The sequence below is a fragment of the Miscanthus floridulus genome, chromosome 9 (assembly GCF_019320115.1).
Source record: "Miscanthus floridulus cultivar M001 chromosome 9, ASM1932011v1, whole genome shotgun sequence".
NCBI classification, from domain to species: domain Eukaryota; kingdom Viridiplantae; phylum Streptophyta; class Magnoliopsida; order Poales; family Poaceae; genus Miscanthus; species Miscanthus floridulus.
The window spans coordinates 142,416,826-142,431,297 of NC_089588.1; the positions used below are offsets into that span (position 1 = coordinate 142,416,826).

At 51.4% G+C, this 14,472-nt stretch overlaps 2 protein-coding genes and 1 non-coding gene across 3 annotated transcripts; 1 reads left to right on the forward strand and 2 right to left on the reverse strand.

Annotated features, from left to right (window-relative positions):
• Positions 1 to 6,403: 6,403 nt before the first annotated feature.
• On the forward strand, positions 6,404 to 6,510 carry LOC136484663 (small nucleolar RNA R71). Its single transcript, XR_010766162.1, has one exon. It is a non-coding gene; the product is annotated as a small nucleolar RNA R71 (small nucleolar RNA).
• Positions 6,511 to 8,343: 1,833 nt separating this feature from the next.
• LOC136483160 (xyloglucan O-acetyltransferase 2-like) lies at positions 8,344 to 10,107 on the reverse strand. The gene has a single exon (XM_066480245.1). The coding sequence runs from the start codon at positions 9,983 to 9,985 to the stop codon at positions 8,561 to 8,563; it is 1,425 nt and encodes a 474-aa protein (XP_066336342.1). The 5' UTR covers positions 9,986 to 10,107; the 3' UTR covers positions 8,344 to 8,560.
• Positions 10,108 to 10,943: 836 nt separating this feature from the next.
• LOC136481154 (pyruvate decarboxylase 3-like) lies at positions 10,944 to 11,924 on the reverse strand. Its single transcript, XM_066478511.1, has 2 exons — positions 11,335 to 11,924; positions 10,944 to 11,217 (listed from the first exon to the last, which is right to left on the reverse strand). Exons 1-2 carry the CDS (start codon positions 11,922 to 11,924, stop codon positions 10,944 to 10,946), a joined length of 864 nt encoding a protein of 287 aa, XP_066334608.1.
• Between the last annotated feature and the right edge of the window lie 2,548 nt (positions 11,925 to 14,472).

Sequence of the window (14,472 nt, forward strand, 5' to 3'; positions counted from 1 at the left end):
TGGCACTTCCTCTGTAAGCGCTGGGTCGATAAGGTCGAGGACGGGCAAAATGCCAGTTGCCACCTCCTGGCACTGGTTCTTCCATGTGTCCCGATCCTCGGTGATCTCTAGGCATCACGCCTTCCAGCCGTCACGATCTTTCATCATGGCTTCCAGATGTTTTTTGGCATTTACTTTCAAAACTGCAAACTGCACAAGGCATTAAAATGTCACGCCACGACAAGATAAGGCGGGCAATAGAATAACCAAGGTGGTCTGGAACACTTACTTTTCAGTTCCTCCATCTTGGTAGTGCGGTCCCAGAGTTGCGACTGGTCGTGCGCTAGTTTCTTGTTGTCTTCCTTCAGGCGACCACACTCTACGGCCACGCGGCTATTCTCCTCTTGGAGACGGCCTACTTCGGTTTCTAAGCCTGCGCTACAGCTGTCACTACCAACAATGCAACAACACGTGTCATGCACTTGCTGTGATAAAATGACAACTTACTTGTTTTTTCCTGCTCTTTGTTACTGAGCTGGAGGACCAGGTTTTGGTTTTGTGCCTCTTGCTCCGTCCTCTCCTGGTCGGCGGCTTCAAGTTGGCGGCGCAAGCGTTCTACCTCGGCCGCTAGTTCTCTATTGTTTGCCGTGATCCCCTCAATTTGGTCGAAGCACCTTTTTCGGTACTTTGCGGTCTTCATCAAGTCCTGCATATAAACAAGCTAAGTCAGATAGTTTGACTGAATAGCAGGATGAAGTGGTCAAGCCAAACATACTTGGACTTCCGTCACCAGACGTTTTGCTGCTCGTTCAACTTTTAGGGTCTCTTCGACCTCTGGGATTTCCTCATGCATAACCCACTGGTCGTTCCGCCAGCGCGACACATATACATGTTGTCGTTTGTCTTGGGGACGGCCCAGGACCTCTTCTACTTCGTCCTCTTCGGCCTTTTGTTCAGGAAGCGGCGCTGGTCTGGAGTTTGTAGTCTCTGCGATCACTATGGCTTTCCCACGAGCCGTAACCTCGGCAAGCGGGCTCTGTGCCACCTCCGGCAGCTGCTCCTTGGCTTGGTCTGGTCCCCTTGGTGCTGAAGTATCCCCCTCAGCAGGGTTAGTGCTCGGAGCACTTGTACTTGGCTCGGCTCTCTTCTCGACCAGCTGCTCGGGGACTGTCGTCTGGCCGCTCGTCAGCTGAGGTTCCGGTGGATTTTCTTCTACAGGTTCATCCATAGTCGGCTGCTGGGCAGTTCTCTCCGCCATTGCTGGCGAAGCCATGCCACACCCGGCTAGCTGGTTAGGATTCTCGGTGGACGCCGACCTAATATATCAAAGATAAGTTCAGAAGACAATAGTATTCAATATAAATTGAAAGCTTACATCAAGGTTACAGATACTTATAGCTTGGAAGCACGGAATGATGTGGCGAAGGCCCGTCTCTTTGTCCGTGCTTGCTCCACGTGCTCTGCGGGTGCCACAGGGTCACTTTCCACGACCAGTACCGGCGTCGGGGCTTGATGATCGACCCCTTTGCCGCTTGTCTTTGGCATTGCAGTGGTCGGCGCTGCGAGTTCCACTGGCACGGAGGAGCCACCCTGCTCCGTCGACTCCAGTTGTCTCCTCCTCTTTCAAGGGACAAGTCGAAAGATGTCTGCATCCTCTGTTTCATCATCTGACAGTGGGAAGATGGCCTGACGACGCCTGCTGGCCGTCGGCCGCTTGCCAGCAGCCCTGGCCGTTGCCTCCTCCCCAACCCCAAGTATAGCCCAGTCAACGTCTTCGATCCTGGCGCTGGTCTGGGCGGTTGGGCTGACAGCTTGAGGCCAATCCACACCAGGGGGTGGAGACACGAACACTGCTGCTCTATCACGACCATTAATCTGAGAAATATACGGGCAACAACACAGTAAGTTTTTGTTACAACATAACTCTACGGGTACAAGGCAGCATAATTTACCTTTGAGGGAGGTCGGGCCAACTTGAAGGCGTGCTCGATGTCGCTCAATCTGACATAATTTGGATCGGCTAAGTTGAATAGCTCTCCAATCCTAGCTTTGACTTTGATCTTGTCAAGCGCCTCTTTCCTGGTCTTCGTTGGATCTGCACTACCCTGGTATTCGTAGCCAGGATGTACCCTCCTCTGGCAGGGCTGGATCCTTCGGCTGATGAAGTTCCCGACCACGCTTGGACCATCCAGTTTCCCCCACGGATCATCCCAAGCAGTTCTACGATCTATTCCAAGTGCTCGGGCTTCTCCGACCAGCTGTTCTTCTTCTCCAGAATGAAACCCAAGTCGCACAGGGTGATCGTGTTTGGCTCTTCGTGGATGTAGAACCACTTCTTGTACCAGTTGTCCAGTGATGTGTTCCAAGGGCAGTGCAGGTACTGGGCCTTCATCCCGTCACGCAGATTGAGGTATATGCCTCTGGCTATCTTCGAGCCGCCGCTCCCTTTCTTCCGCAGACAGAACAGATGGCGAAAGAGGTCGAAATAGGGCTGGAAGCCACCATATGCTTTGCAAAGATGGATAAAGGTGGAGACAAGAAGAATCGAGTTGGGATGCAGATTGCAAATCCCAATCTCGTAATACAAACAGAGCCCCTGAAGGAAAGGGTGCACTGGAACCCCAAAACCCCGCTTGAAGAAATCCTCGAAAACCACAATCTCACCTGGTTGTGGATCAGGGTAGCTTTCTCCTTCCGGCGCGCCATCCCACGAGTGCCTTGTTATGGAGCACTCCCATGGTGACGAGGTCTTCGATTGTCTGCTCGTTGCTCCTTGACTTCCACCACTCCTTCGCCATGACTCCGGCTTTCTTCTGGGCGTCTCTCTTCGCCATTAATCCGTCCTCGCTAAGGGGGTGGATATGGTGGAGGGGGATTGGTGATGATTTCGGAGGTATAGGGTTCGGCAAGAGGAAGAAGAAGGCTGCGGTGGCGAATGATAATGGGGATCGGTAAAAAGTAACTTACCAGTTCTATATTATAAATAACCAAGAGTTCCGTCGTTTCATCCGCCAGAGATTCTTAGGAGACGTGCGCACGCGTCGCAGACGGTTGTTTTCACAACCTCGAGATCTACGCCAATAAACGAGCCCCTTCGTTACCAGTGTACGCGCCTCTTCGTTGCTAGTGTGAGAGGGCCCACACTGACGCACCTCCTTACAGGTGCCAAGCGACTGTTTGCTCGAAAGGGCAAGAAGACAGTATGACGTGCTATACCCGTCTGCCTTTTTGACCAGACGTGTCAGATTGGACTTGATAGAGTAAGGAGATAAATAAATAAACCAAATAATACTACAAGCGGCGTTCATTTCTTCGCTGCATATCTTGTGCTAAAGGATGGTCCAGACCACTACCATGCTCGAGGACTGTTCCGATCATTACTGTGCTCGGGGACTGCCCAGACCACTTCCGTACTCGGGGACTGCTCCGACCACTACAATGCTCAGGGACTGCTCCGACCATTACCGTGCTCGGGGAATGCCCAGACCACTGCCGTGCTCGGGGACTGCTCCGACCACTACTGTGCTCGGGGACTATATCGACCACTACTCGGAGATCGTTCTCCTCGGCTACATGTGATTTGTACTCACATACAGTTGAGAGACATTTATTTAGACCTTGCTACAAGGCTCATACTTCGCCTTCCAGCAAGCCCGGGGACTACATCGGTACGATGCGCCTACCGGTGCATCTCGTATCGCCTGAACGATGATTGGATTCTTAACTCCAGTGGAAATTCTTTTTAGACCCTAGCACCACGTGCCTGCGTCACCTACTACCAGGCTCGGGGACTAAGTGGGCACACTTCACCTTGCGGCGAATGTGTTTATTTAATCGACCCCTATGCTTTGACTAATTGTAAGGATTACTATCATGCTCGGGGACTGTCCCGACCACTGCTCGGAGATCGTTCTCCTCGGCTACATGTGATTTGTACTCACATACAGTTGAGAGACATTTATTTAGACCTTGCTACAAGGCTCATACTTTGCCTTCCAGCAAGCCCGGGGACTACATCGGTACGATGCACCTGCCGATGCATCTCGTATCGCCTGTACGACGATTGGGTTCTCAACTTAACTGGGAATTCTTTTTAGACCCTGGCACCACGTGCCTACGTCACCTACTACCAGGCTCGGGGACTAAGTGGGCACACTTCACCTTGCGGTGAATGTGTTTGTTTTTCGACCCCTACGCCTCTAATGATCAAGGATGCTACGCTTCAAGACGCGCTTACATTTCTTTTCAGAAATACAAGTGGGCACACTTCCCAGGACGGAAATCTTTTTGTTTTTTCTTAAGAGCACCATACATTCTTCGGACAACCTACTTCTCCGGCGATAACGGAGGTCAGAGATGTCAAGGACTCAAGCCTTACTATTCGGAGAAGGTTAAAATGGCGTGTCGCAGCATAATACATGGTGCTCGGGGACTAGCTGTGGGGGTATTAACCCCTATACCCTTACGGCTAAGCTTGGGCCGGCCCGGATCAGTGGGTTCGGTCCACCAGAAGACGACGCGCGGCCCGGCCAACCTATTCGGAGTCCCGCGCAAGGAGTCAAGATAGATTTGGCAATCAAGCAAGATCTTGGTCGGTTAGAATAGGAATCCTTATCCAGCCACCTATGGCAATTGTAACTGACTAGGATTAGTTTCCAGATCTGTAACCCTGCCCCCCGGACTATATAAGGCGGGCAGGGGACCCCTCTAAAAAACATCTCTCATCGACATACAGCAATACAATCAGACGCAGGACGTAGGTATTACGCCTTCTTAGCGGCTGAACCTGGATAAAACCGCGTGTCTGTCTTGCGTCACCGTCTTGTTTGTGGCTTGCGCATCTGTCTGCCGACAATCTACTACCTTGGGCATACCCCTAGGTAGACTGCCGACCATATTTCGTCGACAATGTTGATACCTGATCCAAGGTAGCAGAAGGCGTTGCAGAACTTGCAGTCTAATAGAACATTTGATCGTAGGTAATCCTGGATCTCCTTTCTTGGTGATGAATGGTGAAGCGAGGTATTGGTCGTAGTTGGAACGAAGTGTGTTAATCATATTAACAAACTCAAGCCTTCCTTACTCAAATTTTAGTTTCTGTGTCCCTTGCAGCTCATTCTTCTCCTTCTTTCTTTTGGTTCGCCTAGTTGGGGGTTGTTCCTGTAACATCTTAGTGGAATGCCAATTGCTATTTTTAAAAGAGAACTTCTCCATTCTATCTTTCATTTAGAAATAGATCCTAACGCTTCCGATTTGGATGATTGCTTTAGTTGTGTGTAGGAAAGGACGTCCTAGGATGATGGGTGCCTTCAAATCACAGCCGGTATCCAAGACTACAAAGTCCACGGATACATACGAGCTTCCAACTTGTATATAGATATCTTCTACAATTCCTTCTACTCGACAAGTAGATTGGTCTACAAGTTGCACATGCATGGTTGTGTACAATAAAGTATCAAATTGTAAAATGTGATCGTATATTACCTTTGGCATAACATTGATGCTTGCACCAAGGTCGCAGATGACTTCATTGAACTCATAAGGTCCAATCTTGATAGGAATGACAGGGCGTACAAAATCACCTTTCTTTTCGGGCATGGAATCATCCTGCCAATTTCCATGGCTAGGTTCCGTGTAGAACTTTGAATTTGCTATTTCAATTATGTTCACAGTTTCGGGTTCTTCGGGTTGCCCCGGAATTTTACCTTTTTTGGTTGATGGGATAGCAGATGCCAATTGAGCTATTTGTGATTCTGACATTTTATTAAAGCTAAGCTGGTTCTTTATGGTAGATGAGAAATTATCCATTTTATTATTTATGTTTTCTAAGATCTTATCATTAGCAGCAAGCTTTTTAGATATGTTTTCATTGATTTTAGCTTGTCCTAAAACTAGGTCTTTCAAGGATGATTGATTATAAGGATTATTAAAATTATTAATTTGGTAGTTACCTTGGTAATTACCATGATAGTTGAGTCGTGGTTGTTGATCCCATCCTTGTCCTTGTTGTTGTTGAGGACGATAATTGTTGGAGTTGTTGTTGATGAAGTTAACATTTTCTTGTGTTTAGGTGCAGTTGTTGCCCGAATGTCCAGTTCTTCCACAGACTTCACATATCATGTGTGAGTCATGGACTTGCATACCACCTTGCTTCTCATTGGATTGATCTTCAAGTCTTTTCATGAGCAAGTCCATCTTAGCAGACAACATGTCTACTTCTTTAACCATATGCATACCTCCACCTCTCTTGCAGGGTTGGAGACGTTCTTCCGACCAGCCTTGGTTGGAAACCATCTTCTCTATGAGAGCTGTTGCATTAGTGATTGTAAGTGATAAGAATGCTCCTCCAGCAGCAACGTCCATATTTTCACGGGTACTATTGGTCAGCCCATGGTAGAAGGTTTGCATAAGCAACCAATCCTCCATTCCATGATGAGGACATTCTAAAATATATTCTTGAAAACGTTCCCATGCCTTGGGAATAGCTTCATCACTTTGCTGTTGAAAACTTGAAATTCTTCCACGCAAAGCATTGGTTTTACCCACTAGAAAGAATTTTGATAGGAGTACGTTGGAACACTTTGCCTAGGTGTTGATGTTTTCTTTGTTAGCGTAGAACCATTGCTTTGCCTTCCCCAAGAGTGAGAATGGGAAGAGACGAAGTAACACGGCATCTTGAGTGACTCCTTTGATAGTAAATGTGCTACAAATCTCTAGAAAATGTTGAAGATGAGCACTTGCATCTTCGCGTGTCTTTCCACAGAATGGGCTAGCTTGCACCATGTTGATGAGAGCTGGCTTGAGTTCAAATGAGGCATCTCTAGTGTTGACCTTTGGTCCAGTGCGAATGTTTGCAGCGCTTGGGGCAGAGAATTCACAAAGTGTCTTGTTAGCCATAGCTCCTAAAACTGGTGTTGAGCTACCTCTTGATTGGTTTGATTGAGAAGTTGATGCTTCCTCGGTCTTGCTTTTCTTGCTTTTACTGATGAGAGATTCTGTATTTTCAATGAAATTTGTCGAAAGGTTGAAACCGGTCATGCAATACCCTATATAAGATATAAACAAAATAAAGACAAGGGTAAGCCTACTAGAGCAATTGTGAATAGTTTTGATTTCATCAATAAGTATAGTCTGATCAATTTTTTACTTGCCTTGTGCCCTCCCCGGCAACGGCGCCAGAAATGTTTGTTGGCGTTTGTCAGTGCAAATATAATATTAAGGATTCTACAAGCGCACAGATTACCATTGTAGCATTTCACCAGGAGTATTTCAGGTATCGTTATTTATATTTTACCACAAAGAGGAATGATGGCATTTAAAGAGATTGATAAACTTATACTTGGGATGAATCAAGTAACCATCCACTTACTCTAAACAGGGGTAAACCAAAAGATAGATAGATATATGATAAATATAACATTTAGAGAGAGACTCCAAAAGATAGCAATAGCTAGTCTATGTTAGTTAAAAGTGAGTTAAATTCCTAAGTTATTCTTAATTACATGTCATAGCATACCATCATTTTATATACTTAGCAATAACAAAAGATTATCTCTACTTTCACGCAAAAGGGGCATCTCTAAAGAGGAACATAGCTAAATATACTTCCTCCATCGTGACCAGGTCCTACTAGTCCTACATACGTGAGATGGATTACAAAGGATCAACGAGACTGTCACCCCCACGATCAACCACACGTTCCGGCATGTAGGGTGCATCCATAGGCAAAACAATGTATAAGCACCACATTTACACAAGGTTCGGCTACTCAACCAATTCGAACACTTAATTGAGCGACCGTCGACAATGACTGGCCATACCCCTAGTTGTGGCGAGCCTCCGTGGCTAGGCAAGCCCCCATGGTTGTGCGAGCCCCTAGCCATGCCAACCTTAGCTATGTTGCCCTAGCCCCCTGTGGTGGCTCCCAAGACACCACCCTGGAGCCATGAATTTGCGATAGAGAAAAGAGGGAAGATATAGAAGAGATCGAGGGAGCTTAGGGTGGAGAGATAAAGAGGAAGGAGGTGGGGAAAATGGAGCTAACATAGGGGGCTTTTATGTCATCATGCCACATCTGCACATGAGCAAGAGTCTAGACCCATTTTAGATTGGCTGTGAGACCCGAATATAGTTTAAGGATCTAAATAGGTGATATATAAGTTTAGGGGCTAAGATGACACAATTGAACAATTTTTAAAGATCTAAATGGCTGACTTGTAAGTTTAGAGACCGAGATAATATATATAGCCGAACAAGTTTAAAGAACTCAAGGAACGATTAGCGAGTGTAGAAACTGGAATTACATAGCTAAATAAGTTTCAGAACTATCAGTGCACGCTATAGAAAATGTCCAAGGATCGGAGATGCTTTTCAAGAATTTAGAAGTAGCTTACATTTATGGTTAAATTTGCAAACAAAACTTTTCCACATAAAGTACATGTTTCACGTACAAACTTGCACTGCTCGTATATATACAGTCAATATCCATCCGTTTCTGATGCAGATCGTGGACGACGATATGAGAATGAAGTGAAGACATGCAAGAGCTAGCAAATACTGGATCGATCGATCGTTGTTTCAGCTAGCGGAGGATGGTCTGGAGCAGTATCTGGTTAAACGTGTCCACCGGCCCTGGCATGCACCAGTGCAAGCAGTCGTGCTGCACCGGCCGGCCGCCCGTGTTGCCGGCGGCGTACGGGTTCTTGCGCATGTACGGGCCCGGGTGGCCGTCCGGCCGCAGGTTGGCCAGCGCCGTCACGTCCACCGCCGCGAACCGCATGGTGGACGAGGACGAGCACGACGACGACGCTTCGTCCACCGCCTCCACGACGATCTTCCTCATCTCCGTCTCGGTGTACCCCAGCTCCGTGTCGGCCTTCTTCTTGCACGGGGCGCCCTCGTTCCACTGCCCCTCGAAGTGCGACGGCGAGAACGTGGTCATCGCCACCAGCTTCACGCCGGCGCCGCTGTGCTGCTGCTCGTGATGCCGGCGGGCGGCCTCGGCGAGCGTCCGTCTGACGGCGTCCCTGAACACGGAGAAGAAGCTGATCTCGGCGACAGCGGAGTGGTTGAACTCCGCCGTGTCGCAGCCGTGGCAGCCGACGACCCTGCCGCCCTCGTGGTAGACGCTGGGGATCCGGAACCAGTGGCCCGCGGACAGCACGGCGGCGTCGATGGCGCCGAGCTGCGACATCCAGCGCTCGTCGAACGCGTCCAGGAACACCTGGTTGTAGCGCACGCCGTCGCGCTCCGACTTCTCGACGCCCTTGAGCAGGAACGGCGACCAGAAGATGGAGACGGTGGCGTTGTGGTCGCGGAACAGCCAGCGCCGGAACCTGCCGTCGGCGCTGCGGTGCACGAGCTCCGGCGGGGATGCTGACGAGAGCAGGCACACGAGCGACTCCGCCTGGTTGCGCACCAGCGAGTCGCCGACGAAGGCCATGTGGCGGTTGCGGAGCCAGCGCAGGAAGGCGGCCGCGGAGAAGGCCGGGAGGTCGCACGCCCGCGGCTGCCACCTCCAGTAGACGTACCCCGTGTCCGCACGCCCGTTCGCCGTGCAGCTCCGGCCGTCGTCCTTGATGGCGCCGCAGGTCATGCCGTTGTAGAGCGGCGTCCGGGCATCCGGCACCCACTCGCCGTCCGAGTAGTCGCACGGCGGCGGCGGTGCAGCAGTCGTCGTACTGACGATCAGCAATGTTTCATCGTTGTTGTCTGCTGCGGCTTGTCCTTGGTAAGGAGGTGGAGATATCGTCGATAGCGGCGGCGCCGCCGGTGGCAGCTGCTGTATCCACGGTGGCCTCGCCGCCAGCGATGATGGTTTGGTGGTAGTAGATGATGCCGCAGCAGGCGGAGCTGCTGGGTCGACGATGAGGTAGAAAAGCGCGACGGCGATGAGCGCGTAGACGGCGTAGGTGACGAACTTCCTCTTGGGAAGCGAGAGCTGATGCTGCTTGTCGTTGTGGTGGAGATGATGCTGGTACGTCTTGAGGACGTTGGTGACCATCATGGTTGCTAGTTGTTCGGATGTGGTGCTGCTGCCTGTTGTTGTTCAGGCCTTGAGGGCTTCTTCAGGCAGAGAGAGGGTAAGGAAAGTAGGAAAACCATGCATGGGCAATTGCATGCGCAGTGCGCGGGGACCAAGAAGAAGAAGAGGAGGGGAAGAGGGCGGTTGGTCGGACAAGATTTTATGCTGACGTGCGGGTTTGCATTGGGTGCAACCGTGCAAGAAGACTTGCAAATTATAAAAGGCATTAATTATTGGGTTTCGCCATCAGCAGACGTGCCAACGACAGTTTATGTTTTGGCAGGAAAAGGTTGTATCGGATCGGCGGTAGGTTATGATTTTGCAGCTACCTACAATTTGTTACGCTACCTGGCCCGCTAGACGTTCCTTTGGCTTGTTTAGATTGTAAGTTTTTTCACTCTCTCTCCATCACATTAAATCTTTGGACACATACATGGAGTATTAAATGTAGATAAAAAAATAACTAATTACACAGTTTGATTGTAAATTACGAGACGAATCTTTTGAGCCTAGTTAGGTTATAATTGGATAATAATTATCAAATACAAACAAAAGTGCTACCATACCAAATACTAATTTCTAGCCTCAATCTAAACAAGGCCTACGATGCAACGATAAAAAGCTAAGCAGCTGTCATATAAGGACCCTGACTGCTAACTGCTGACGGTACTACTGCTGGTACCATGCCACCACTGTGTACTACACTCCCTCTGTTCTTTTCTTTTTATAATATGCGACGTTTGTTACCGAGAGCCATCCGCCATGAGGTCATATACAATGTAGATTGGTTTTTTATTTTATAAAAGAGTAAAATACATGGGAGGTCTATTAATTTTTGTTGGGGTGTTATTTAGGCCCATCAACTTGGAAACTGCATTTTTAAGTCCATAAACTTTTAAAATGGTTCACTCAGGTTCATATCATTTATTTAACCTTAAATTCAACGTATATTTATAGAAAACCCCCTACTTTCTTTATCTTCTATGCGCTCAGACCCTTCCTGCTCAACGCATGCATGCACGTCGGCCGGCCTCGCTCTCTCCCGACAGCGCGGCTGCACTGAGCTCCCGCTGGCCTCTGCCAGCTCCACGGAGGCGTCGCCAGCCTTGGCCACGTGGATCTTGGGGCCGGCCACCATCACCGGCTTCACGGCCTTGTCGAGGAACGCAACGGTGGCCTCGACGGCGGCCTCGAGACCCATCAGGTTGCTCGGCCTGCAGCAGCCCATGCATGCAATGCAAATTATGCAATGATTTCATTCATTCATTCACTCTCAACTAATTAACAAAGAACAATAATTAACGCAATGCAATTAACAACGACCGACTGACCTTGGCGCCAGGAGGTATGGCACTGGGTCTGTCGCGAACGTCGGGTGCGGCAGTCTCGGCAGGTTGCAGCTGACACTGATGTACACGGGCTTGCTCTCCCTGAGCGCCGTGGAGATGGCCCTGTCGATCTGCTCGTGCGCGTCCTCCAGGTTGTTGACGACGGCCTGGTGGCAGGTGACGGCCTGGAAGCACCGGAGCTCCTGTGAGAAGTCCGGGAGGCCGATGGTGTGGTGGAGGATGCGGTTGGTGCCGTAGTCGTTGGAGTTGGGCCCGCCCACCACGCACACCACGGGCAGGTTCTCGCTGTAGGCGCCGGCAATGGCATTGAGCACGCTGAGCCCGCCCACGGTGAAGGTGACGGCGCAGGTGCCCACGCCGTGGGCGCGCGCGTACCCGGCGTTGAGCTCGTTGCAGCAGCCGACGACGCAGAGGCCGGGCTCCGCGATCAGGTGGTCCAGCAGCGTCAGGTTGAAGTCCCCCGGCACGGCGAACACGTCGCTCACGCCCACCTGCACCAGGCGCCGCGCAATGTGCTGGCCCAGCGTCGCGTCCCTAGGAGGAGGTGCCCCGCCGGTGGACGCCGACGACATGATGCAGCCCGGAACGCCGGATGCAGGGCAGGCCACCGCGCCGTTCGCCGTGGGCCTGTGCCCGTCCACGGCGCCTCACACGTAGCACGCCACACAGCGGCGCCGCCGCAGGCCGTCCCCGCAGAGGGAGACCAGCCAGGGCCAGCGTCCGTCGCGCTGGTGGGCGATGGGATGGCCCCCTGGTGATGTGTACGCGCCCATCCAAGTGTCGCACGTGCGCACTGCATGGGTTCTCGGCGCCGTGGCATGGGTGGCCACTGCATGGGTGCTCGCACGAGACACGAGACAGACACGAGACAGACAGCGGTGGCCGGTCGCCACACTCCTGCTCACCCCACCCATCTCCCGTCCATCTCTGGTGACGCGCTGCTGGCGGCGGCCGCGCTCGCGAGGGTGCGGGTGCTGCCGCTCTACATCGCCCACGTCTGCCTGTCGCTGCGCCAGACCACGGACGACATCGAGGTGGCGGGGCTCACGCGGAACGACGGCTTCCGGGCCTACGTCATGGAGCTACCGTTCCCGTGGTGGAAGGTCTTCTTCGTCACCGTCATGGGGACGCTCGGGAAGCTCACCAGGTGCGTGGCGGCGGGACTCCTCCGAGGTCTGGGGATGCTGGAGGCGCTGGCACTGGGGATGCTGCTCAACATGAAGGGGTACTTCCACCTCTACTGCGCCCATGAGCGTGCAGTGGCAGCTCATGGGGCTGCAGTACCACGACCCGTCCAAGGAGCTGCGCCTCGTGGTGGGGCTACACGGCCCGCAGGACGTGCCGATGCTATCCTACATCATGGTGGCGCTGCGGTGGGGCGGTGGCGCGGGAGGAGGCGGCGAGCTTGCCTTTGTACGCCGTGGACATGGTGCAGATGACGGACCAGACGGCGGCGGCCATCGTGAAGGGCGGCAGATTCGACGGCGTGACCGTGGTGGACGAGGAGGTGTCGAAGATGCGGAAGCTCATCGGCGAGGCGCTGGACGCGTACCAGTCGGAGTGCGGCGGCTGCGCCAAGGTGAAGGTGTGGCGGCTACTGGCTCTGTCGTCGTTCCCGGACATGCATAGCGACATGTGCATCTGCGCGGAGGACGTGATGGCGGCGCTGGTGCTGCTCCCGTTCCACAAGGCGCAGCGATCGGACGGCAGCATGGAGCTGGGCCACCACGACTTTCGGGTGGTCAACCAGAAGGTGCTGCAGCTGGCGCCGTGCTCGGTGGGGGTGGTGGTGGACCGAGGCCTCGGTGGGAAGCATGCATCCGTCGTCAGCACCAGCTCCCAGTCCCAGCAATCCCAGACGACGCTCGTGGTGGTTGTGTTCATCGGCGGCACGGACGACCGCGAGGCCCTGACGCTGGCGTCCCTGATGTCGAGCACCCGGGCGTGCGTCTGACGGCGGTGCGCGTGGTGCAGAACGCGACGGCCGTTCCTCGACAAGGCCGTGAAGCCGGTGATGGTGGTCGGCCCCAAGATCCGCGTGGCCAAGGCCGATGACGCCTTCGTGGAGCTGGCAGAGGCCAGCGGGAGCTCGGTGCAGCTGCGCTGTCGGGAGAGAGCGAGGCCGGCCGACGTGCATGCATGCGTTGAGCAGGAAGGGTCTGAGTGCATAGAAGATAAAGAAAGTAGGGGGTTTTATGCAAATATATGTTGAATTTAAGGTTAAATAAATGGTATGGACCTGCAGTGAACCATTTTAAAAGTTAATGGACCCAAAAATGCAGTTTCCAAGTTGATGGACCTAGATGACACCCCAACGAAAGTTAATGGACCTCCGGTGCATTTTACTCTTTATAAAAACAGTCAAAAGAGTGTTTCAGATCTGATATATCTCAAGAAAAACAAAGGCTAGTACAAATGATGGATGGAGAGACACAAAACAACCTCTAAAATATAAAAGTACATCAAATACCAAATTGGTCGTCTTCTTTCGGATGTCCACTGCCTATCGGAGCTTGAAGATCACACTGCAAAGACAACAAAGAAAATGGCTACCTACAAACACCCTCGCCAAACATGGCTTTGAAGACCGTAAAATCCACTTGCTGTTGACAATGAGATCTAGTATCCACCGAAAGAACATCGGCCGGAGGAATCCTCCAAGAAACACAGGCTTGCAATCCTTCACCATCAAAACAGAGTGTTATAGATTCCGAACCCTGCAGTAGAACAAACCAAAAGAAAAGGTCGAGATCGCCACATCGAAAACCAACCAACTGCTTCCTTTGATAAGCACATCAACTGACAAGATCTGAAAAAGATCAACAAATCTGATAGACCAAACTCTCACTGGTCCTTCACCGACGCCAGATTGAACGTCGTCGAGGTGGGGAGAGACCAGAGAGACCTTACTCCAAAGTACCATCAACGTCATCACCTCGTCGATGACACCAGAACCAAATGATTCGTTTTCAGTAGCTAAGTACATAGCTAGCTAGCTTTGTGTGTAATCTGGGAAATGGTTCCCAAGATCGCTATACACTACTATAGAAAAGATTTTGTGAGGCGGTGCCAAAATATTAACCGAGACGATCACAAAATCCAACTATCTCGGAAAATGCT